The 23,090-nt window shown below is 35.7% G+C and overlaps 1 protein-coding gene across 2 annotated transcripts in view; it reads right to left on the reverse strand.

Annotated features, from left to right (window-relative positions):
* Window positions 1-1,131: 1,131 nt before the first annotated feature.
* Window positions 1,132-23,090, reverse strand: part of arhgap27 (Rho GTPase activating protein 27) — a 46,675-nt gene continuing 24,716 nt past the window's right edge. Inside the window, exons 3-18 of one of the 2 annotated variants that reach the window (XM_084135970.1) lie at window positions 20,384-20,854; window positions 18,680-18,886; window positions 18,440-18,520; window positions 9,368-9,475; window positions 8,691-8,762; window positions 7,057-7,124; window positions 6,854-6,941; window positions 6,675-6,776; window positions 6,479-6,577; window positions 6,280-6,382; window positions 5,007-5,132; window positions 4,802-4,900; window positions 2,509-2,586; window positions 1,988-2,116; window positions 1,427-1,532; window positions 1,132-1,333 (exon numbers count right to left, since the gene is read on the reverse strand). In XM_084135970.1, the coding sequence (XP_083992096.1) occupies window positions 1,159-1,333; window positions 1,427-1,532; window positions 1,988-2,116; window positions 2,509-2,586; window positions 4,802-4,900; window positions 5,007-5,132; window positions 6,280-6,382; window positions 6,479-6,577; window positions 6,675-6,776; window positions 6,854-6,941; window positions 7,057-7,124; window positions 8,691-8,762; window positions 9,368-9,475; window positions 18,440-18,520; window positions 18,680-18,886; window positions 20,384-20,854 (2,112 nt within the window). In that variant the 3' untranslated portion in view covers window positions 1,132-1,158. Of the gene's footprint in view, window positions 1,334-1,426; window positions 1,533-1,987; window positions 2,117-2,508; window positions 2,587-4,801; window positions 4,901-5,006; window positions 5,133-6,279; window positions 6,383-6,478; window positions 6,578-6,674; window positions 6,777-6,853; window positions 6,942-7,056; window positions 7,134-8,690; window positions 8,763-9,367; window positions 9,476-18,439; window positions 18,521-18,679; window positions 18,887-20,383; window positions 20,855-23,090 lie in introns of both variants that reach the window. The other variant, XM_084135969.1, reaches the window with a different exon arrangement.

Here is a 23,090-nt window from a genome sequence, read left to right on the forward strand (position 1 = left end):
GCCCGACACTAAAATTTCCCTATCACCACCCATTTATTTCTTTTAGCTACTCAGAATTACATTGTTCTTTTTCCTGAAGAGAATTTAAACTCATTTACTTGAAACCTACATTTTCAGCATATAAAATGATTTGAGCATACCAATTTAGCTGAAATCTTTTAACAGTTATCAATCATTTCGTCAATATATCGGTCACAGTATGAATAAAAAAAGTGAATAACAATGAAGCATTTATTTATAAAAGAGTTACTTTATTAAAAGCTTGCTTACTTCAGGTAATGTACAGCATAAATATGCCTTTTCTATATACACACACCTTTAAACATCTTACAATGATTTTTACTGTATAAGTGCCAATTTCCGTACAATATTAAAGCTAGATCTATGTGCAAATTCTATTTCACAGATTCTATATTTTGGTACCACAAAATCTAAAATATTGTGCCTTTTAATGACAATGTACAAGTCTTACAACTTAGCATTTCCAGTTTACAATTACAGGCCTGCAGTATTTTCTTTGTAAAGTTCTATGTTACAGATGCAAGTTTACAAAGAAGAAAAACTAAAATTGATCTAAACATAAAAATGTTGTACTTTAATATCATTCATCTATTATCACATTAACAAGGATTAGGATAAAAACATTCAGTGTTTCACAGGACTCTAGAAAGGCAAAAGACCACCGAAAAGCAAAGTTAAACTAAATTATTATTTAACTGACCTGTTTCGTTTGTAGCAAGAAAAGCCAGTAGGAGCTGATAACTATTTTAAAAAGAAAACTCACTAATATTCTTAGAAAACTTTCTGTGATGGGAGCTCTCCTTAATTCTAAAAGGAAACATCAAAATATTTAAACTATATTAAACTATATCATTTTAAATTGTGTATTGCCCATTCAATATTTAAACTGCTCATGTAAAACCTTCGTTCCGTTTCAGTGATATTAATAAATTAATCATGTAGGCTACTTTTCTAGATTTTTGTTGCATATCTATTCATATCCTTCTGCAAAATGTGCCAGTCAGAGGCTTTCCTTCACAGAGCTGATACATAATGTCCTTCTCACTGGACTGAGATTAGTTTTGCAGTTTTTCTCTCCCACTATCTCCAGCATTTGAGAGTTCTTTTAAAATTTTATTCAGTGCAAGTTCATGTCAATCACATGTGGAAGATCGACTCAAATTCATTGAGTAAGAATTCTACAATCTGGTTCTGGAAGACCATGTATGTGGCGATGTTTGCTGTCTCCACCTCCGGTTTGAGTAACGTTGGGCCGAAGACGATAGCCACATTCTGCACAGTCATTCTGTTCTCATTACCATGTTGAACGACCCTGACAGAAAGAGACAGAGACATGCTGTAGATACATACTGTAATATTAATTAAAAAGATGGAAATACATGCATGTAAAAGAATAACAACATACTTGCGTAAATGGCTGAAGAGGGCCTCCATTGTGTCACGGTTGGGTGCTGGCAAAGACCGCACAACATTTCTCATGTGTGATATTTTATTGAAATAATCAGGGATTTCTGTAGACAGACAGACAGATAAATAGTTTAGATAGACAGACAAGACAGATAGATGTATAATGTATAGACAGATAGACAGATAGATGTATAATGTATAGACAGATAGACAGACAAAATATATTAATATGCATATCATTATATTATATTAAATAAATGGGTTCAAACATTTATGAAAATTATGAATATTGAATATTATCAGTGAAAAGCTGAATTATTATGAATAACAGATTTCAGAATGTCTTTTTTTTTGGGAAAGTCTTTTTGTCATGTTTGAGCTGCATAAATGAATAAAACCTAATGTTCATGTTATCTAGTACAATTTAAGAATGATCTAAAGAGCATGTTGTGCTTCAATGGAAGCAAGAAAATCTGGCCACTGAAAAACCCAGACTGGAAACCCACTACAGTCCTACGCCCCCCGTTTTTATGTACAATCCATTTAATCAGGATCTTACTGATGCCACAGATGAAATCACTGAAGAGATTGTAAGGGAACAGAGGCTCCTGCAGCTCTCTGAAGAAGAGCTTCAGTGCTCCTGTGATCACATGGATATCCCAGTTACCCTCCTCCAGGTCCAGATCCTCTGGAGAAACACAGATGAAACACACGAGTCAGTCAGAGCTGCTACTGGGAAACATTTCTAAACTGGGCTAAAGCGTCAAGAGAGCACAGTGAATATAAGTGGAAAAAGCTTGGGTCATTCAAATTAAAATTCACCAAATATGAGAGAAAAAATAATATAACAACTAATGAGTGGTGCAAAAGTTGACAGACTGAAACTTTATTTAGAAGGCGGGACTTATTGAGCCATATTGCGCATTGCACTTTCTCCCATTCATAGTAACATGAGTGCATCTAAAGTCTTCAGAGAAACAAACAAACTATAATACAGAGTATGACATCTTGGTGGAGACATGAAGTGAAGAACTGAGTTGATGAAAAACTGAGTATAAAATGAATGCAGATTAATTTTACCATGATCTGCTTTGAAACGCAGTTTCTGGATGACCGCCAAATTCCCACTAACTCTGTAGAGTCCATCGATCCACAGACCTGATGGATGACAACAACAAAAATTAGATTTTTATATTAGACAGGGCTGTGAACACTCAACATTTTTGATATTTAACTTGACAGCACATTTTTGACAGTGCTTGTCGGTGTCAAATTGATTGAGTTGACCAATCAAATCAGAGGCGGCGGGCTTTACTGTACATGTACACCGAACACGAATTCCAGCATGGCACTTATATTTTTAAAGGTGAAATGTTGAACGAATCACAGTAATATCCAGTGTTTTACTACTTATTTTGTAAAACTTTGCCATTTTGAATTGAAAATATAGGCTGATTCAGTAGACATGTTTCCATTACAGATCGGCGCAAAACTTTTGCGATATTTTCTAAATGTCGATAAAATACTATTGCGAAATGACAGCGTTTCCATTAACTGATGTTATGCGACTAAAACTTAATTGTTCCTCTAGCGAGAGGTCATTAAATAAATCATGGCAACAGATGTTAGTAGGTTAAAGGAGAACTCCGGTCAATTTTAACATTGAGCTAATTTTTTTGTACATTTGGAGTGCTGTCAATACAGAGAACAATGACAAAAATCGGTGTTGCCTACACCGTGTTATCCTCTTTTTAAAATTTGCACCCTGTTGACTTCAATGGGGCAAGTTTTAAACCTGTTTTTAGCCTCTTAACATCCTTGATGTGTCATTACAAGTGCACAGCCAATGTGAGTGATTCCTTCAGAGTGAACACGGTGAATCTGACTGCAGTAGATGTGAAAGATATGAATAAAAATGATGTTATTTCAGCCAGCGCTCATACCTGTATTTACATCCTGTTTTCGGTCGAAGTCCATAGTAATCGATTGTCGAGTTCACGCGCGTGATCATAGGTAACTAAACCTATGCGCGTGAACTCGACAATCGATTACTATGGACTATGATGACACATCAAGGATGTTAAGAGGCTAAAAGCAGATTTAAAACTTGCCCCATTTAAGCCAACAGGGTGCAAATTTTAAAAAGAGGATAACATGGTGTAGGCAACACCGATTTTTGTCGTTGTTCTCTGTATTGACAGCACTCCAAATTTACCAAAAAAATGAGCTCAATGTTAAAATTGACCGGAGTTCTCCTTTAAGTATATCGCAGCCACCCCACTCGTCATTTTTAATCGAATTAATGGCATTAATGGCAAGGAAAACCCGTTATACTTGAGAGCGGCACGTATGAGGTGTTTAGGTGTTTCTCCCTCATATCTGCTTCGAGGTCTTGATTAATTGGGGCATTTCTTTGTTGTTTAAAATCCAGTTTTTAATAAAGAGTTTAATGAAGAACTCGGTCTCATCTTCTGTCCAAACATACCGCGCCATCTTTCAAGAATGATCGACTTTTACGTATGGCAGGTGGCCTGTTATGCGGAAAAACTGTTTCCATTGTAGTTTGGCAAAATATTCATTTTTCTAATTACCTGAAAAACCACCTCATGCCAGCATTTTTCTTTTTTGCGATATATGGGAGTTTTCGCGAAATTGACGCATTTCCATTGAGCGTATTTTCAATTCGCAATTTCAATTTGCGCAATTTGAAGGGTAATGGAAACGCAGCTATTTATATGAATCATGTAATTCATAACTGAACATTTTGCCTCTTTGCGTTTTCAACATATTAGGCATATGAATAAGAGTGAATGTGTGCATATTTTAAAAGAAAAATATAATCTGCAAATAGTTCAAATTGATTACTTTACAAAAAAACCCTTTTTCTTGCTCTTTTCCCATTTCTTTCTTTTTGTATATTCCCATAAATCCATGTCAATTATTAACTGTGTTTACAACTGCCTTGGAAGCTGAAGCCTGGGATTGTGGTTAGGGGCGTTACATTTACGACAAGTTCTTGAGGTGTTTGGCCAATCACAACGCACTGGGTCAGCTGTCCAATCAGAGCACTCTGGGCTTTTCAGAAGCAGGGACTTCATAGAAATAAGCAAGTTTCAGACAGACTGAGAAGAGAGGAGCTGCAATAATGTACAGTATGTGAAAAATAATGTGTTTGTTTGGGACATTAAGGCATGTTAGCCTATTCTATTACACCCAATAAGCAAAACAACTAACTTTTAAAATAGCATCATATGACCCCTTTAATTATTTAATTCCTTTAAATAAAAAGGCCATTATGAACCGACCTTGATATTAATGACATAAATAATTTCAATTAGTAATGCTGTTTGGCAGTTGGGTAAAGGTAACAAACCTCTTTTCTCTACCGCCCGGATGCATTTCTCCACAAAGCTGGGCACTCTCGTGTTCTCTTGGTTACAGAGATTGTGCAAGTGGCATCCAAATACATTTTCTAAAATGAAAAGAGGCGAAGAGTCACATTAGAATCATTCCTCAACGAAATCTTGAGCTTCTGTCAAAGTAATAGGAAATAGATAGAGGTAGAGTGATGGTCTGACCTCTGATATATCCCTTCTCTTTGACTGACTGCAGGGTGGGCCGCTTGAGGAGAAACTTCTTCAGCTTGGTGCGAACCTTCTTCTGATCTGCTTCAGATGCCGAACTGGATGAAGGCAGTCGAGATGCTAATGAACAGGAAGAGGGCGTTACATATTTACCCTCATTACCATTCTCTGTTCAAAAAACGTCTTTATTTAAGGATGAACATGTACTGACATAATTTACTCAACCTTATATCATTGGGGTCCAAACAACATTTAATGTTGGACAAAAGAATTTAAATAATCTTTCAAAATATGTTCTATTGTGTTCAACGGAAGAAAGAAAGTCACTGAGGAGAGTCAATGATGACAGTATTTTTTATTTTGGATGAACTGTCCCTTTAACTCTGGTGGTCTTTGGTAATTTTAGAAAAGTTTTATTATTATTATTTTTTGCTTCATCATAATGGTTTGAAACGTGGTGACTTTTGTGCCACTTGCTATACATACATAAATATTAATGCTGTCAAATTGATTAATCGTAATTAAATCGCATCTAACATAAGAGTTTCAGTTTATATAATATACATGTGTGTGTGTGTGTGTGTATATATAGATGCAAAAGCCTCTAAGTGCCATCTGAAATTTTCTTCTAGAATGATAATTTTTATAAAGCTTGTATATTTAAGTTCAGTAATTTCACTTAAATGACAATTAATAGGTAATTTGCATTGCCATTTAAGTGAAATTATTGAACTTAAATATACGAGCTTGATAAAAATTATCATTCTAGAAGAAAATTTCAGATGGCACTTAGAGGCTTTTGCATCTGAACTCTTCATATACACACACATATTATATAAACACAAACTTTTGTTAGATGCAATTAATTGCAATTAATCAATTTAACAGCGCACACACACACACACACACACACACACACACACACACACACACACACACACTCTATTACACCCACCAGATGGCACCAATCTACTCTATTTATAACTTTAACACTGTATTAATTGAAAATCATATCAAAATTTTTTCATACAGAAATAAATGCTGCATAATTTAGTGAATATTGTCTAGTATCATGAAATCCTCTCAAGATACCAAAGATTAAAGAGTAAATATCATGTAACCAAAATATAGTACATTAAATTCATTCAAAAAATGTATAGGCATTTTTGTTTCAACGCTTATTGTATACAGTCTATTTTGACCGTCTATCTAAGTGTAACCCCTAAAAGAGGAAAATCTGAAGGTTAAGAATCATTTGCCACACTACCATTGCTCATAGTTCTTTTGTCAAAGGGTTTTTCCTCTCTGTCTAAGTTTGAGGACTTTTCACTGATTTCCTCCTCATCTTCAGAGTGGTGCTGATCCAAATCCTGACGGCCCAGAGCAAAAAGACAGATGCGATTATGCAGATTTCATGGAGAAAAACATATCCGAGTGTTTGTTATTGATCACGATGCAAGGCTCACCAGCTGGCTTATGGTATCTACGATGACTTTATACCAGTCAGTGATGATGCTCTCAGTGTCGTACTGGATCAAGTACTCCGCGCCATTCCGACTCTTCAGCTGAATGAACAAATACACAAGGAATGCATCAACAAGAGACACTAGTAAAGTAGATGATCATCCAGCGTAATCTTGGGTAGTGTTGAAATGGCCATACCTCAAAAACATTTTTCTTGCTTGATTTGTCCTTGGTTGCCCAGCCAATTGTAGCCCCTTTCAGATCAACTGTGAATTCTGGGACTATATGATTTGTCTTGCTCTGCATAATACAAATACATTCAGTATTACAAAACAAAAATGAAATACTTGATAATGCAAATTCATTTAGATTCTCACCGATGCTCCGGTTGGCGTGGACTTTGGGTCCTTATGGAATGTCAGTATTCCTCCATGGAGAACCGTCCAGGAATGACCCCAGTTCTTCCTGTGGGAGGATTGATAAAATGTTAGACATTTACATACAATTGTTATTTTTCACCAATACAGTTATAGCTATCAAAGCAGTACCACTGATTTAAGTTCATGATGGAAAACTTTACCTAATTTTCTTCCCGTTTTCAGACACCTTTGTTTTGTTCAGGATTCCAGCCTTTTCCAAGTTTGAAACCTGAAAAAACTATTATTGAGTTAATACAGCCTTTCTGAAAAAAACAAACAAAAAAACCCAGGATAATATCAGGGTAATAGTACAGAATAATATCTGGCAACATGAAAGTGAAGTAAATGTTAACCTTTAAGGTTCCCCTCAAAATGCAGAACAGAAAAAGTAGATGATTGTTTAGCTATTTTTTATAGCAATGGTTTCAAATTTAAGAGAACATTCAGAATATGGCACTGTTTATTATGCTTATTTAATAAAATAAGTCACAAGCAGCCTATTGTTATCCACACAGGTAGGAAGTGTTTGAGCTAAAACACCTTTAACCATGGTAAAATCACTGTAACTTGAATGCCCTACTGCTTTTATAAAATGGACGAAACATCAATACAATATACGCCAATTTTCAATAATCTGTTAAATTTGTCATTAATAATAGTCAAGTAAATTTAATTTGTATTGCACTTTTCACAACACACATTGTTTCAAAGTAGCTTTACAGAAAATCTTGTAAATATTATAATATTTATAATACCTTAATACCTTCTTGCCTTATAATCGCATTTAGCAGATTTGAGCTGGGCGATAATATAGTTTACATTTTGCTACGATACAAGCAAATCAAGATGTTGAGATTTGCCTTATACAATATATAGCCTCATGCTAGTATAGTGTATGTATGCTTCGAATATAATCAAAATAATATAATAATTAGAAATAAAAATCCAGTAATATAGTACTTCATTAGCCAATATGTAGGCTGTTTATTGTTGCCAAGCAAACTAATAACATTAGTGTATTAATATAGAATGTGCAGTCACAAGTGTTTGTTCATCTGCATTTTACATTCGGCTCATCCAATCAGAATTTAGCATAAAAACCGTTGTATAAAACAAACAATCCAATATTACATGCCTACATGTATGAATGATAAAAGCCTTACTGTGGCAGTACCACGGTACAGTGATGTATCAGATGGTAAAACCATGGAAATCAATGGTCCTCTAAGATATTTAAATGGTACGCATGGTACTACCAGGGTAAATGTCCAAAAACTCAAGGCACTGCCATTAATTTGCATCTAAATCACATGGTAGTATCATGACACATTTGGTATTAGTTTGTCTGAGTGGAAGGCAGCAATCAGGCTCTAAGTTCCACTAGGAACCACCAGAGGACAGTGTGGCAAAACAATATTACACTGGGTCACTTTTCTAGTCATAAATATAACACTTTTGATCAGACATGTCTCCACCAGTCCTAACCTACTTTTACTCAGCATTTTTTGTGGAACTGTATAGTAAAAATTTCCAGTGTAATTTATCCAACACCTTTATACAGGCATTCCCAAACCCAACAGTTCCCAAGGAAAAACATTTAAACAAGTTTATGGCACAGCATGTCAGCAAGTCACATGATTCTAGCTAACATTCATGCCAGTAAGCTAATAATGAGCATATAATAATCACATGAATGATGTTTGAAGACTTCATTCATGTAGTTTATTGTAAAACTTAGATCAACTGGATTTTGCCCACATTTTCTTATGCATAAACGTCTGAACTGGAATCTTACATTATGTGGCATCTCAGGAGAGCTGGAGGCATCACTGTCTGATCTATTCAGAGGGTATGATGAATGACTCTTCTGTTAAGACAAAATCACATGTGTAAATCCCACTCTGCATGCCTTCGAAGCTCAAAAGAGAGAGACAAAACTATTTAACTGTTGGGAAAAATACAATTTTCAGTATTTTTCCATTACGTGCGTTAGTAAACACCACTAGTAATATAGTCCAGTATCAGTGTTTTAGTAACTGAATTTATTTCCATGGATCAGTTCAGTGAAAACAGAATAAATAGTGAGTATATGTTTGGATATACTACTGAATGATAGGAAGGACTGGGTAGGTGGGAAGGATTTAAATAGAGCAACACTATAACAAACTGAGTCTCAGGTGCATTCTAGAGCCTATTTAGGAAACACGGTCACTAAGGACACGCATGAAGGATCAGGTGTGCGTCACATGCGTCAGGGCATCGCTCCGTGGAAGTGTTTGTTTATGAGTGCGGGTGAACGGCTGGATAAAGTATGATAGTACATTTTTATTACAGATATTTTACTCCAATTACCCAGAATTCTCTAGAACACATGGAATGGATGTGTTTTATTCACAAAAGTTTTTATGAATAAGTTTTTATGGGCATTAGTTAAATTCGCAACTTTGGATGGAAACCTCTGTGAGTACATACATCTTCCTGGTATCCTGCACTGTGTCTCCAGCTTTGTGTCGATCCCATTGAGTCCTGCTCTCCTGAGGCTCCATTTCCCACTCCATACTGTCCTGGATTTCCAGAGTACTAAAAGTGTGAGAGAGAATTTGTTTTAGAAATTATGCCTTTATGATACGTTTTTGTACTTATTTGAAATTGCAAGTACATTGTTAATAAAACAACGATTATTGGGAGTACGTTTTACAAGAAAAAAAAAACATTTCTATCTTTCTACTTCTTCAATGTGTTATTTTTGCCATTTCTTTGTAGGTATTTGTGAAATTTACTAGCAATTTCTGAGTGAAAAGGGTTTCAAAGTAAATCACCAGCCACTTGATTTAAGGAAAATAGCAGCAAGGACATTCTGCCAAATGTATCATTTTGTGTTTTCACTGTATATAGAAAATGATGTCGGAATGACATGAAAGTAAGTCATAGTTTAGGACAGTGGTTCTCAGCAATCTTCCAAGGGGGCCTTAAGATAACTTAAAATGATTTAAAATAAGACAAAACAACTACAAAACAATATATGTCTTACTACCCAGGGGGCAAAGGGGGTTTAGCAGACATGGGCTGCTGTAAAAGGTTGTCATATAAAAATGAAATCTATGATGTCTGAGGATCACAACCTGGGTGGACAACCCGGTCAACAAGCTGCTGGAAACTTGTAATTAGGGTCAAAACAATGCTACCTCAAATTCTGCTTTAACTCCCCGGAATCACCCAAACATGCTAAAAAGGTTTAATTATATTTGTGAATCCTGAGCCATATCTCCCTGATACGTTATGATTGTACATGTAATTAGAATGTAAGAGTTAACAATGCCTCTTAATTCATAGGTAGGCAAAAAAAATAAAAAAAATAATTGAACATTCCATTTGTAATCGGTAGCATTCTTTTCCCTTTGTTGTTGTTAAAATAAACAAATTACCATGTGAAGTTAACTTTTACTAGATGAAATCATATTTTGATAATTTTCACTAACCAGACAGTCCTCATGGCCCATAACACATTTAGAGGGAATTCAATTTCAAGCCTATAATAGCCTGTCAATTCAAACAAGGTCCAAGAAAGAAGTTTACCATTAACTGATGTTAATTGTATACTGCTCTGTTTCTGTATGTACAGTATATCATTTGCATATTTATACAATATCTATTATTTGTATTGCAATGTCTAGTATTTCTAGTATTCCCCCCCAGTATTAATTTAATTAATTAATTTAATTAAAATACAAGTAATTTGTAATTTGAAAATACAAAAATACAATTTTATTTTACAGTCTTCTGTAGTGTAATTGTGGCGTTAGATACATGTAAGAGTCTAGAATATTGCAATATCATTGTTTAGTGCAGAAGATGCGCTTTTAACGTACATGTTGCCACATACTGTCATAATAAAAGATAATTACACATATAACACTATATTTGCATTATATTACACAAAAAGTAGTTAACACTGCTGTGAGGGTGTTTCTAATAGCACGGCTGTGACAAAGTTGACAACTTTCTCTCTTCCGACTGCCATTATCTATTTTTTTACTCTTTTTGAAAGTTGTGAAAACGCTGTTGTGGTGTTTTTCTTTTGCTATTTGAGCAAATTGGAACACAAAAAATATATTTAATGTAGTCTTTCATTCACTGCTATAGAAGTTAACTCAACTATGATGCCTTCCACTTCTGAGAAACCCAGAAATGTGAACAGGGTCAATAGGATGCGTCACATCACGTAATTTACTTGCCAAAAACTGTGATAGGCAATTTGGTAGTCCTATTTGTATTTTATGTCTATGGTCCTAGGGATAGTTCACCCAAAAATGAAAAAAAGCCCATGATTTACTCACCCTGACGTCATCCTATAGGTGTATATGACTTTCTTCTTTCAGAAGAATACAATCAGAGTTATATTAAAAAGTGTCCTGGCTCTTCCAAGCTTTATAATGACAGTCAATGGGTATATTTTTCATCAAAGTGCCTCTATCCATCATAAAAGTGCGTCTATCCATCATAAAAGTGCGTCTATCCATCATAAAAGTGCATCTATCCATCATAAAAGTGCATCTATCCATCATAAAAGTGCATCTATCCATCATAAAAGTGCATCTATCCATGGGCGTTGGAACCATTGTATATGGGTGGGACAAGACCCACCCACTTTTTAAGACCAATGATATTGGACCCACTTACTTTTACCCTCTCTAATTCAGCGCATTTGTCTGTTCGCTTTTCAGAGCCGCCGTCAGTCAAATCCAATTATTAGGGAATTCCCTAATAAATTAAACTCCATTTCCGCTGAATCACTACATTATATTTCTCAACGAGCCGCAACTGACGAAAGTAACCGCCCGTTGTACCTTTCCAGTCAAATATTGCGTTGCAAACATCAATAACAGCTTTAAGTTGTCATTGCTGGCAAATTACCATGGTATTAGCAGGATAATCCACGGATAGCTGTGCATTTAATGCACGACGGGGAGGCAAAGAACCGCCCGACGTGAAGTGGTTTAGTTTACTTGTTTTAATTAAAAGGCACCAGAATACATGAAATGGTATTTACTCCAGTAACATTTTTCTGGGGGAGGACCCACCCACTTTTTTTTTCTTCCGACACCCATGCATCTATCCATCATAAAAGTGAATCTATCCATCATAAAAGTGCATCTATCCATGATAAAAGTGAATCTATCCATCATAAAAGTGCATCTATCCATCATAAAAGTGCATCTATCCATGATAAAAGTGCATTTATCCATCATAAAAGTGAATCTATCCATCATAAAAGTGCATCTATCCATCATAAAAGTGCATCTATCCATCATAAAGTGCATCTATATCCATCATAAAAGTGCATCTATCCATGATAAAAGTGCATCTATCCATGATAAAAGTGCATCTATCCATCATAAAAGTGCATCTATCCATCATAAAAGTGCATCTATCCATGATAAAAGTGCACTTATCTATCATAAAAGTGAATCTATCCATCATAAAAGTGAATCTATCCATCATAAAAGTGCATCTATCCATCATAAAAGTGTCTATCCATCATAAAGTGCATCTATATCCATCATAAAGTGCATCTATATCCATCATAAAAGTGCATCTATCCATCATAAAAGTGCATCTATCCATCATAAAGTGCATCTATATCCATCATAAAAGTGCATCTATCCATGATAAAAGTGCATCTATCCATGATAAAAGTGCATTTATCCATCATAAAAGTGTATTTATCCATCATAAAAGTGCATCTATCCATGATAAAAGTGCATCTATCCATGATAAAAGTGCATCTATCCATCATAAAAGTGCATCTATCCATGATAAAAGTGAATCTATCCATCATAAAAGTGCATCTATCCATCATAAAAGTGTCTGGGGGGTTAATAAAGGCATGGATGACAACTCTGCCAACTCCTTCATTCTGGACACATTCTGGCCTTGTGTCTGCCTCCTTCTCTTAAGCGTCAAAGTTTACGCTACTCCTACATCTACGTCATACATCTTCAAGTGTTACTCTTGTGGCGCGAGTCGACTTGCGTTGGCCGTCTGCCTGGAAGCTAGTTATTTTAGTTGATAAAGTTTTAAATATGAATATTTTTCTTACACAAACGCGTTGCTTCCCTTCAGAAGGTCTTTATTCACCCCCCAGAGCCTGTGGAGCACTTTTATGATGGATAAATTCACTTTTATCATGGATAGATGCACTTTTATGATGGATAAACGCACTTTTATGATGGATAGACGCACTTTTATGATGGATAGAGGCACTTTGATGAAAAATATACCCATTGACTGTCATTATAAAGCTTGGAAGAGCCAGGACACTTTTTAATATAACTCTGATTGTATTCTTCTGAAAGAAGAAAGTCATATACACCTATAGGATGACGTCAGGGTGAGTAAATCATGGGCTTTTTTTCATTTTTGGGTGAACTATCCCTAGGACCATAGACATAAAATACAAATAGGACTACCAAATTGCCTATCACAGTTTTTGGCAAGTAAATTACGTGATGTGACGCATCCTATTGACCCTGTTCACATTTCTGGGTTTCTCAGAAGTGGAAGGCATCATAGTTGAGTTAACTTCTATAGCAGTGAATGAAAGACTACATTAAATATATTTTTTGTGTTCCAATTTGCTCAAATAGCAAAAGAAAAACACCACAACAGCGTTTTCACAACTTTCAAAAAGAGTAAAAAAATAGATAATGGCAGTCGGAAGAGAGAAAGTTGTCAACTTTGTCACAGCCGTGCTATTAGAAACACCCTCACAGCAGTGTTAACTACTTTTTGTGTAATATAATGCAAATATAGTGTTATATGTGTAATTATCTTTTATTATGACAGTATGTGGCAACATGTACGTTAAAAGCGCATCTTCTGCACTAAACAATGATATTGCAATATTCTAGATTCATACATGTATCTAACGCCACAATTACACTACAGAAGACTGTAAAAAAAAATTGTATTTTGTATTTTCAAATTACAAATTACTTGTATTTTAATTAAATACTTTTTTCACAGTAGTATTTTGTATTTTATTTAAATACATTTGATGAGTAAGTATTTGTTATTTGTAATTAAATACTTTTTGATGTATTTGTGCCCATCTCTGGTTAAAGGTTGTCAGAAGAACTGCTCCATGCTACATAGGATGCCGTTGCCAGGGGTTGGCAACCAAATGTAGTAGGATACAGCATGCTGAAACACTAGAGAGCAGCGGCAGCAGCAGTGACTCCGAAAACAGCTAAACAAACATTATTACAGAAATTAGTTATCACCCTGAATTGTAATCTGTTTGTCTGTTTCATTAATCATAAATACTTAGTAAATACTTTTAAACCTACTCCACACATGACTCCTGTGTGTTTTAGTCTTTCATCATTTAGTTGTCAGTACCTTAGTCTCACACTCCAAACACCTGGATTGAACAGTAACCAGCCTAACCCAAAATCCTCAAATCCCCTTTTTTTTCTTTTTTTTTTAATAAATAAAGCTATCCCGCTTGTGAAAGAATATTAGAAATACTAGACATTGCAATACAAATAATAGATATTGTATAAATATGCAAATGATATACTGTACATACAGAAACAGAGCAGTATACAATTAACATCAGTTAATGGTAAACTTCTTTCTTGGACCTTGTTTGAATTGACAGGCTATTATAGGCTTGAAATTGAATTCCCTCTAAATGTGTTATGGGCCATGAGGACTGTCTGGTTAGTGAAAATTATCAAAATATGATTTCATCTAGGGACTGTTCGTTTTTTATTTAAGGGGCCACCGGAGGAGTTTTGAGATCTGTAGTCAAAAAACACATGACCCTCCCTTCGCCAGCAATAAATTTTTCTATGACCCTCCAAAATGATTGTGAAAAAAGGCATGACCCTCCCCGATAATTTATTGATTACGTCTGGTTTGCGTTTGGCAAAGATGTTCAGATAGCCATTGTTTTTTTTATAACCATAAACTCCTGCTTTCTCATCTTACTAGGGCTGTAACGATAGACCAAACCTACGATTCGGTTCGTATCACGATTTTTGATTTTAGATTTGAAAAAAAATCTTGTTTTCGGTGCTGATGCCGGTGTGACGCGTTCAACATGTGGGTGGCGCTCCCAATAAAGCATCTAAGCTGTCACAAAGAACCGGCAAAAGTAATTATTATGAATATGTCAAATATAGCAAGGAGACATTTTAATTAAACAAGTGTTTTCTGTGTCGACCGCTGTCGATGCTGACTCGCGATCTTCGCAGAACGTGCCAGAGAGAAATGCACATTAGCTACATACGGATTACATAAGCAGAGATCAGTCTGTTTTCTCTCGTTTTCAATTGTTCTGTTTAAAAGTAGACATTTCAAGCTTTCTATATATTTATCAGGTCTGTGAGGCAAGTAGGCTACCTTACGCTGAGTTTCGGTTCATTTATGAGACAAGTCTAGTTCACTCGCCGGCGCCTCCGTGTCATGATTATCTATTTTCTACTATATTTACTTCTTATTTATTGAATCCAGGCAATTTGTTGATGAAACATTGATTAAAATTAAGATACAATTAATAAAAAAACGAAATTCACTTTAAAGAAAGGCTTTGTGCTTTCTGTTTGAGGTCTCTGTGAAAGTTTTAAAGTCGCTCTCAGAACGGTCATGTCCGTAATGGAGAACAACCATAACATTGTTTTTTTTTTTCTCATAAATGCGAACACGAAAAATAAAATAAAAATAATATTTTATGTTCTGTGGAGGCCGACCCTTCTTCATCCGGTGGGTAGGCTATATTAGCCTACTTTTGGTTTGCGCAGTGTAATTCATAGTATTACTAAAAAATATTTTGCCACCTAAAAGTTAAAGATTTTTTGTGTCACGTCATGTGTATTTCCCTCATATTAAATATAAAACGCATGTGTAGACTGATATTTTTCTAATGTCTTGACTCCTTTATTAAGGGAGTATGATATAAACAGACGTTTCAATATATTGGTATTAACCCTTGTGTGGTGTTCATATTTTTGTTACTCAGCCAGTGTTCGTGGGTCTGGTGGACTCGCTGCATTTTTGGGTTTTTAATTCAACACAATCAAAAATGTTATGTTAAAATACTCAACATATGTTTACTTCATCCCAATTACAAGCAATATAAACAGCATATATGGTTAATATTTTCTCTTTACCTTTGTTAGATCACATTTAAGAATTGCAACTTCGTGTGGGAATGGCAGGAGTAGAAACACAAAACTCACTCTTGCACTCTTTCACACTTACACACAATCTCTTTCTCACACGCACGCACACACACACTCATGCACACACACACACACACACCCACAACACACACACAGACACACACAAAACACACACCCACATACACCCACACCCACACCCACACTTGGATATGTGGTGTACGGTCACTCTCCATAGGCATAATGGTTTTTCTAATGTACAAACTGTATAATCTATCCCCCTACACTAACCCTACCCCTAAACCTACCAATCACAGAAAACTTTTGGCATTTTTTGAATTTCAAAAAATACCATTTAGTATGTTTTAGTATGAGGACACAGATGTCGTCATTTACCATGTTTACGTTGTAATACCCATGTCATTATACACATTTGTGTCCTCATAAACCATATACAAGAACATACACACACTAACAGCAGGCCCTGACAGGAGGAGGACAGAGTAAAGGTACACAGGACCTACAATTTCTACAATTTTATTAGCCCCGGGTCCAGTGGACCCGAACATCCTGTGTGTAATATAAATGTGTAGGTGGGGTGTACAGTGTGTTTTCATTGAAAATGTGTTCTGATATATATTCCTCACAGAAAATGAGCCAAGGCCAATGAGTCTGAGTTTGAAAAAATTATTAATTGTATCATTTTTCTTTTGATAAAAAATGAAAACGGGTCCAACAGACCCGAACACCATACAAGGGTTAAATGCATTTTCTGAGAATTTATATTTCAAGTTTTGACTGCAAATGTCACGTCCATAACGCTGGAATTTATCCTCAACTTTTTTTGGTGTAGGTCTACGTATTTTTTATGTTAACTTCAAATAATACTAATAGTAATTTAAAGATGTGGTAGCCCTACATCTTACACATCACACTCCACTGTTATGGTGGTAATTTTAGTAGATTTACTCACTAACATTATTGTGAAAACAAAATAAGAATGGAAACTAAAATATGATAGTATCGTGCAACAGCGCACATTCTATCAGCTGCAGTTCTGGCACCTCAGTCCCAATACTGTAAAACTCGATGTACATTCACATCACATGTTAATGCAGCGGTAGAGTTACACTCACATGACACTGCACTTATTCGCAATCCTAAAAGTTCATTATTTGCCCGTGCTTTAAAGCTTTGCCGGGTAAACATTTCATTGGCGTTCTGTTCTGACATGATGCACTTTTTCTGAGCGCGTGAAGTGCGCGCGCACTGTCAAACTGGATTTTTGTTGGGTCAGACGCATCTGATAGCGATGGGGGGCCGAGATCGCGAGAGCTACATGGAGCTACATGTAAAAAAATATGCACCAAACAAGCCACTTTGAAATGTTGCTGTTTTCACAAAAGTTGGGTGACCCTCCCCCTAGACTAAAAAAAGTTGGATGACCCTCCCCTCAACAAAGAATAAAAAGACATGACCCTCCCCTATTTTCCTCTGGTGGCCCCTTCCATAAATACCGAACGGTCCCCTAGTAAAAGTTAACTTCACATGGTAATTTGTTTATTTTAACAACAACAAAGGGAAAAGAATGCTACCGATTACAAATGGAATGTTCAATATTTTTTTCTTTTTTTTGCCTACCTATGAATTAAGAGGCATTGTTAACTCTTACATTCTAATTACATGTACAATCAAGGCATCAGATGAAAGCTTATCTTCCACTCTTTTGAAAGATGTGCTCAGTTTGTTTCTAGCATAACGTATCAGGGAGATATGGCTCAGGATTCACGAATATAATTAAACCTTTTTAGCATGTTTGGGTGATTCCGGGGAGTTAAAGCAGAATTTGAGGTAGCATTGTTTTGACCCTAATTACAAGTTTCCAGCAGCTTGTTGACCGGGTTGTCCACCCAGGTTGTGATCCTCAGACATCATAGATTTCATTTTTATATGACAACCTTTTACAGCAGCCCATGTCTGATTTCCTAAAAAACAGGTGTTTTGCCCCCTGGGTATACTGTAGCTTAATTTACCCCCTTAACAAGAGGTTATTTTTATTTATTTATTTTGAAGAAGAAGAAGAAGAACCAGGATTCTCATCATGGAAAGTTTAGATACAAAAGAAAGCCAAATTTTAAAAGTATGATTTCCAGAGCTGGAAAAGTCATAGGCATAGGCATGTTTATACAATTTATGAATAAGCATATTTATAGTTATGCCATTCTCTAAAATATTTTACTAAGAGAAATTGTCAGCAGACAAGCACAAAGTTATAGTCAGCTGGTTTGGATTTGAATATAGTTCTTGGTGTGAACAGGCCTTTAGGAGACCCATCCTAAAGTTTCCCACTGTATCCCACCTCAGGTAAGCTCCACTGGGACTTGCTGCCGTCTCTTAGGTAGTAGTATGTCCGCCCTCGATCATCTAGCGACTTAATCCACTGTCAACAAGACACTTCATTAATTCACCAAATTACAAAACTAGCCTACAGCCATACTATCATACATCTCACTAATAATAGCAAGTAATCAGCCCAAATATTTTAAGTAAGCCAGCCCAAAACAAGGACATGCCAAGGTCAGTGTCAAGAGTCCTGTACCTGTTCCTGCGTGAAGTGGCTCGTGAAGACCCAAGTTCCTTCAGGGTCAACGTTGAGGGTCCATCCTGGTGGGGTGTTTTGATCCAGACTTACCCTGGGAATGAAGACCTTCTTCAAATTAATCAAAGAATATTCTGCTTGTATAGAGAGAGGAGACGATTCCTCCAGTTCTGGCGATGCTGGGTAGTCTTCCTCAGGAAGCGGAAGCTACATTTTGGGAAGCAAAAAAGGCAGTATAAACATTAATCAAACTGTAAGGAAATAATGGTAGAAATTAACCAATTATTTTGACAGAAAAGGTTTTGAGAAAATATGATTATCAGATTTATGCAATGCATTATTTTTGCAGTTCCGTTTGGCACAGAAATGACAAACTTTAGTTTTAATTTGACAAAATTTTTTTGAATGCAACTCTGGTCAATATATACTTTAGGCTCCACAGCATATACTTTCTCCACAACAATATTCAAAGGCCCTATGATATTTTCTGTTGTTCATGATTTACTGGATAAGGATTAACCCTTAAATGCATACCTCAGGTCTTTATCGACCCAGGATGTCATTCACTACCCTCCCCTCAATCATCTTTAAAGTTAGAAACCAACCTTAAACAATTTAACAAGAAAAAATTAAATGATAAAAGAATGTCTGTTTTAAAAAAAGAGAAAAAAGTGGAGATAAGGTTAGACAGCATGAAGCTCATGAAGAGTCAGAATGCCAGTCTGTCAGTAAACAGTAAATAAATGACTTTCAATTGATTCATTACAAAAGTGCACATCAAAAATGCTAACATGGAAACTCGAATGCGCGCGAGACGCTAGAACAGAACTCACTGGCCCTTTCCCAAATGGCACCCTAAACGCTCGCGGTCTTCCTCTGAGTCTGCACTTTTGTGACGTATTGCCACTTTGACTGTTGGGAAGAAGTCTGCTGTGGAGCTCGCTTCAGTTCTGAAACCTAAAATGACAAATCGAACACCCTACGGTCTCTTGGACTTAACGGACACGTGCATGAGGCAGCCATTGTAACTCCACAAGACCAAAAGTGCATATGAAGTGTGCCATTTGGGACAGGGCCATTGGTGTGTGTCACGCACTCACATTTGATCTTCATCTTTTCCTTTTAATGGGTTGGCATACCGCCACCTACTGTATGACACCTGCGTGACAGCTGACGTAAAATAAAGGATCGGGCTACGGATAGCAGATACCGATCAGTAAAAAAAAAAAAGCTTAGTCGGCCTTGATACCGATCCTTGAGATCAGCTTGGGACATGTCCCAAGTAACTTCATTTAGATGACCTTTTACAGTGACATAGACCTTATGTAAAAAGTAATATATAAAAATTATATATTATATATACCTCGTAAACTTCATGGACATTTTTTAATGAATATACATATATATATATATATATATATATATATATATATATATTTTTTTTTTTTTTTTTTAGTAATGCCAAGCTATAAAATAGTTCATGGGGTAGAAATTGTAATAAAAACTGTAAAAGTCATGGGGCCTTCAAATATTGTTGCGGGCTTGGAGTCAAAATGGTTGAGAACCCTTGTGATAACTAATTTAAAATTTAAAATTGTACTGAAAATGTACATCAATACCATAATATATGAATATGGTAATCATTTAGAACCACAGTACATATCAAAGTATCATTCGTTTGAATCAGCAGAAAAACCTCCATACCGGGAAATCTTCCAGAATTTTTATGTTCTCTGGTGAGCTGATGTCCTCCGGGGGATCCCATGAGCTCTGACCCGACACAGAGTTAAAGAAGTAATGTCTGCCAGTATTGTCATCCAGCACCTTCTCCCAGTCCGAGCTCCATCTCCGAGGAGAAGGGCCTGCGGGCGAACTGATGGGAGACTGGGGGAAAGAGGGAGGAGAACGGGCCTCTTCCGTCGCCACTGACGAATCCATGGAGTAGCTGAGGGGAAAGTCCCAGGTGCTCCGGCCCGTGGAGGGATGGAAGTAGTACTCTTGCCCGCTCTGGTCGTCAGTATGGACCTCCCATCCCGCAGAGTCCAAAAGGAGGTTATCGGGAGGGTCCGGGAAGTCCTGTAATGGAGAAGTAATGGGACTGGAGGTGTCAATGGTACTCCGACGCACACGTGGGATGTTTACATACACCGCTGTGAGAGCGTTGTCATCCTCTACCTGATGGACAAAAATGAGGAGCATTGCTGATATTAAAATAAAGCCAGGATGAAGAGATTAGAATGGCAGTTGACAAAAACGTTTAGCTTAAAATGCATATACTGCAAGGCAGGGGCTTTCAGACTTGATATCAAAGACTCTCAAATATGATGATCTCTTTGAGAGGAACCCCATCCTAAGCAACATTTACATGTATAAAGACCCATTTATACTGTGTAAAAAATAGTATGTGGAATATTAAAGACAACATGTTGTTTAAATAATTAAATAAATAAAGCTGTTTAAATAATAATTAAATCAGGTTTATTGTTGTTAACTAAAACCATAAAAAAACATTTTCATTACTTGAAATAAAACTGCAACCAACATATATACCAAATAAACTCACTTAACAAAAACTATACATTAAAAAAACAATAACTAATAAAAAGAAAATAAATTGCACAACAAAATTACAAACAATTGTAACTAAAATTTAAATGAAAACAGAAAATATTATTATTATTATAAAACAGAAAATATTAAAATAAAATCCAATAAGAAAATATTAACAAAAACTATAATATTGTTTTTGCTATAATTGGTTTTATACTGTCATTATACAAAAGCCAAAACAAATGATTTAAATATTATATGGAAAATTTTTACTTTTTGATAAGTTGACAGCATAAATATTGTTCAACCCCAGTGTATCCCAGAAATATTATAATATAATCCAGAATAGATCATTTAAATTTTATTTACAAATAATGTTTGTTATTTGTTATCCAGCCAAACGATGAATGTATAGAAGAGAAAACATCTATTGCTAAGGATAGTAAAATTAAATGTCAACTGCCCAGAAGCTAAAGATATCATGAAATATTGTGTAATAACAGAGATTATGAAATACGATATAAATATTGTGCATTTGGCTGAAGACATGCATGCGTAACTTGATTCACTTTTACAGTGATACTGACCTTAAGTAAACAGGTAATTGTGTGATGTCACAAACGTTTACTCAAAGAGCAAAACATACACTGGATGGAGTGTCTGCTTTCACACCCTCCTCCCACAATTATGCAAAACGTACCATGTACCAACTTGAAACTCAGCTCAGCTCGGAGGGACTCTCCACATCACCAGAAAGACAAACAAAACAAAAAGCTCCCTGACCTGAGTAACACCCACGCTACTGTCGACTGCATTCTGGAAATGCACTGATGCTCAAAATAATAAAGTGATTTCAACTTTTGGCCTTATGTGCCAATTACAGCAAGAGAGCATTTCCTGAGCGCGCTGATCTCAGGAAACAGAACAAGAGTCGTCAGCCGTAAAGAAGAAAACCACAAACAGACTTTCATCTTTATTGTTTGTCCTATTTAGATGGCCAAAGCCCCACAGGATAAACCTCACATGGTCCTGATTAAAGAACAGAGCATGTTTCATCCCAGAGATTGAGACTATATATATCAGTGACAGGGGCCTTTTAATCTAGTTTTTGATTGTCAGTGTTTGTGATATGCAGTGCTGCTGCTGTGATGAACATTGAGGTAGTTTTAGACCAACGGTTGGTTATAGCGTGCTGCCATACAAAACGAGTACTTGTTACAGATACAATACACTAAGTGCGTACTGAATGTAATGTTTTATTGAATGTTAATTGCAATTAAATGAAAAACTATAACAGTTACATTTATATTAAAAGCAATTAACGGTGCATTTTTGACCCACTTTATATGTATTTATGTCTTTATATGTATTTTTATAATTGCTATTGTCTTTGAAATATGGTGTACTGCTGAATGTACTGACAAGCTTTTACCATATACTTTAATGTCATTTCTAATGAAACTTGCATTTCATGCATTTAAATATATTTGTAATAATTGCACATTTGTGATGATGAAGATGCAATTTAGTACACTTAAAATAATATTAACTTTAAATGTATTATCAGATAACTTTAATTGATCAAATACTTAAAATTATAATCAAGTATAGTTAGTCAACACATCAGAATAAGTGTACTTCTTTCAAACACGACAAAGGACTATTAACACACTATTAACGACTTCCTAGTTTGTCTATAAAAGCCTGAGACTGATTTTTATGACTCGGGAAGTTTTTGCCAGGAAAACCAGAAGAGAAAATCAGAAGAGGTATTCTGTACAATAATGTCAATGTGTCATACAAAATATACTTTAATATTACAGTTATGATAGTTTAATTATAATAACCTCATCTGTTGACA

Source organism: Abramis brama, assembly GCF_963993115.1.
Source record: "Abramis brama genome assembly, chromosome: 14".
In the NCBI taxonomy this organism is placed as follows: Eukaryota; Metazoa; Chordata; class Actinopteri; order Cypriniformes; family Leuciscidae; genus Abramis; species Abramis brama.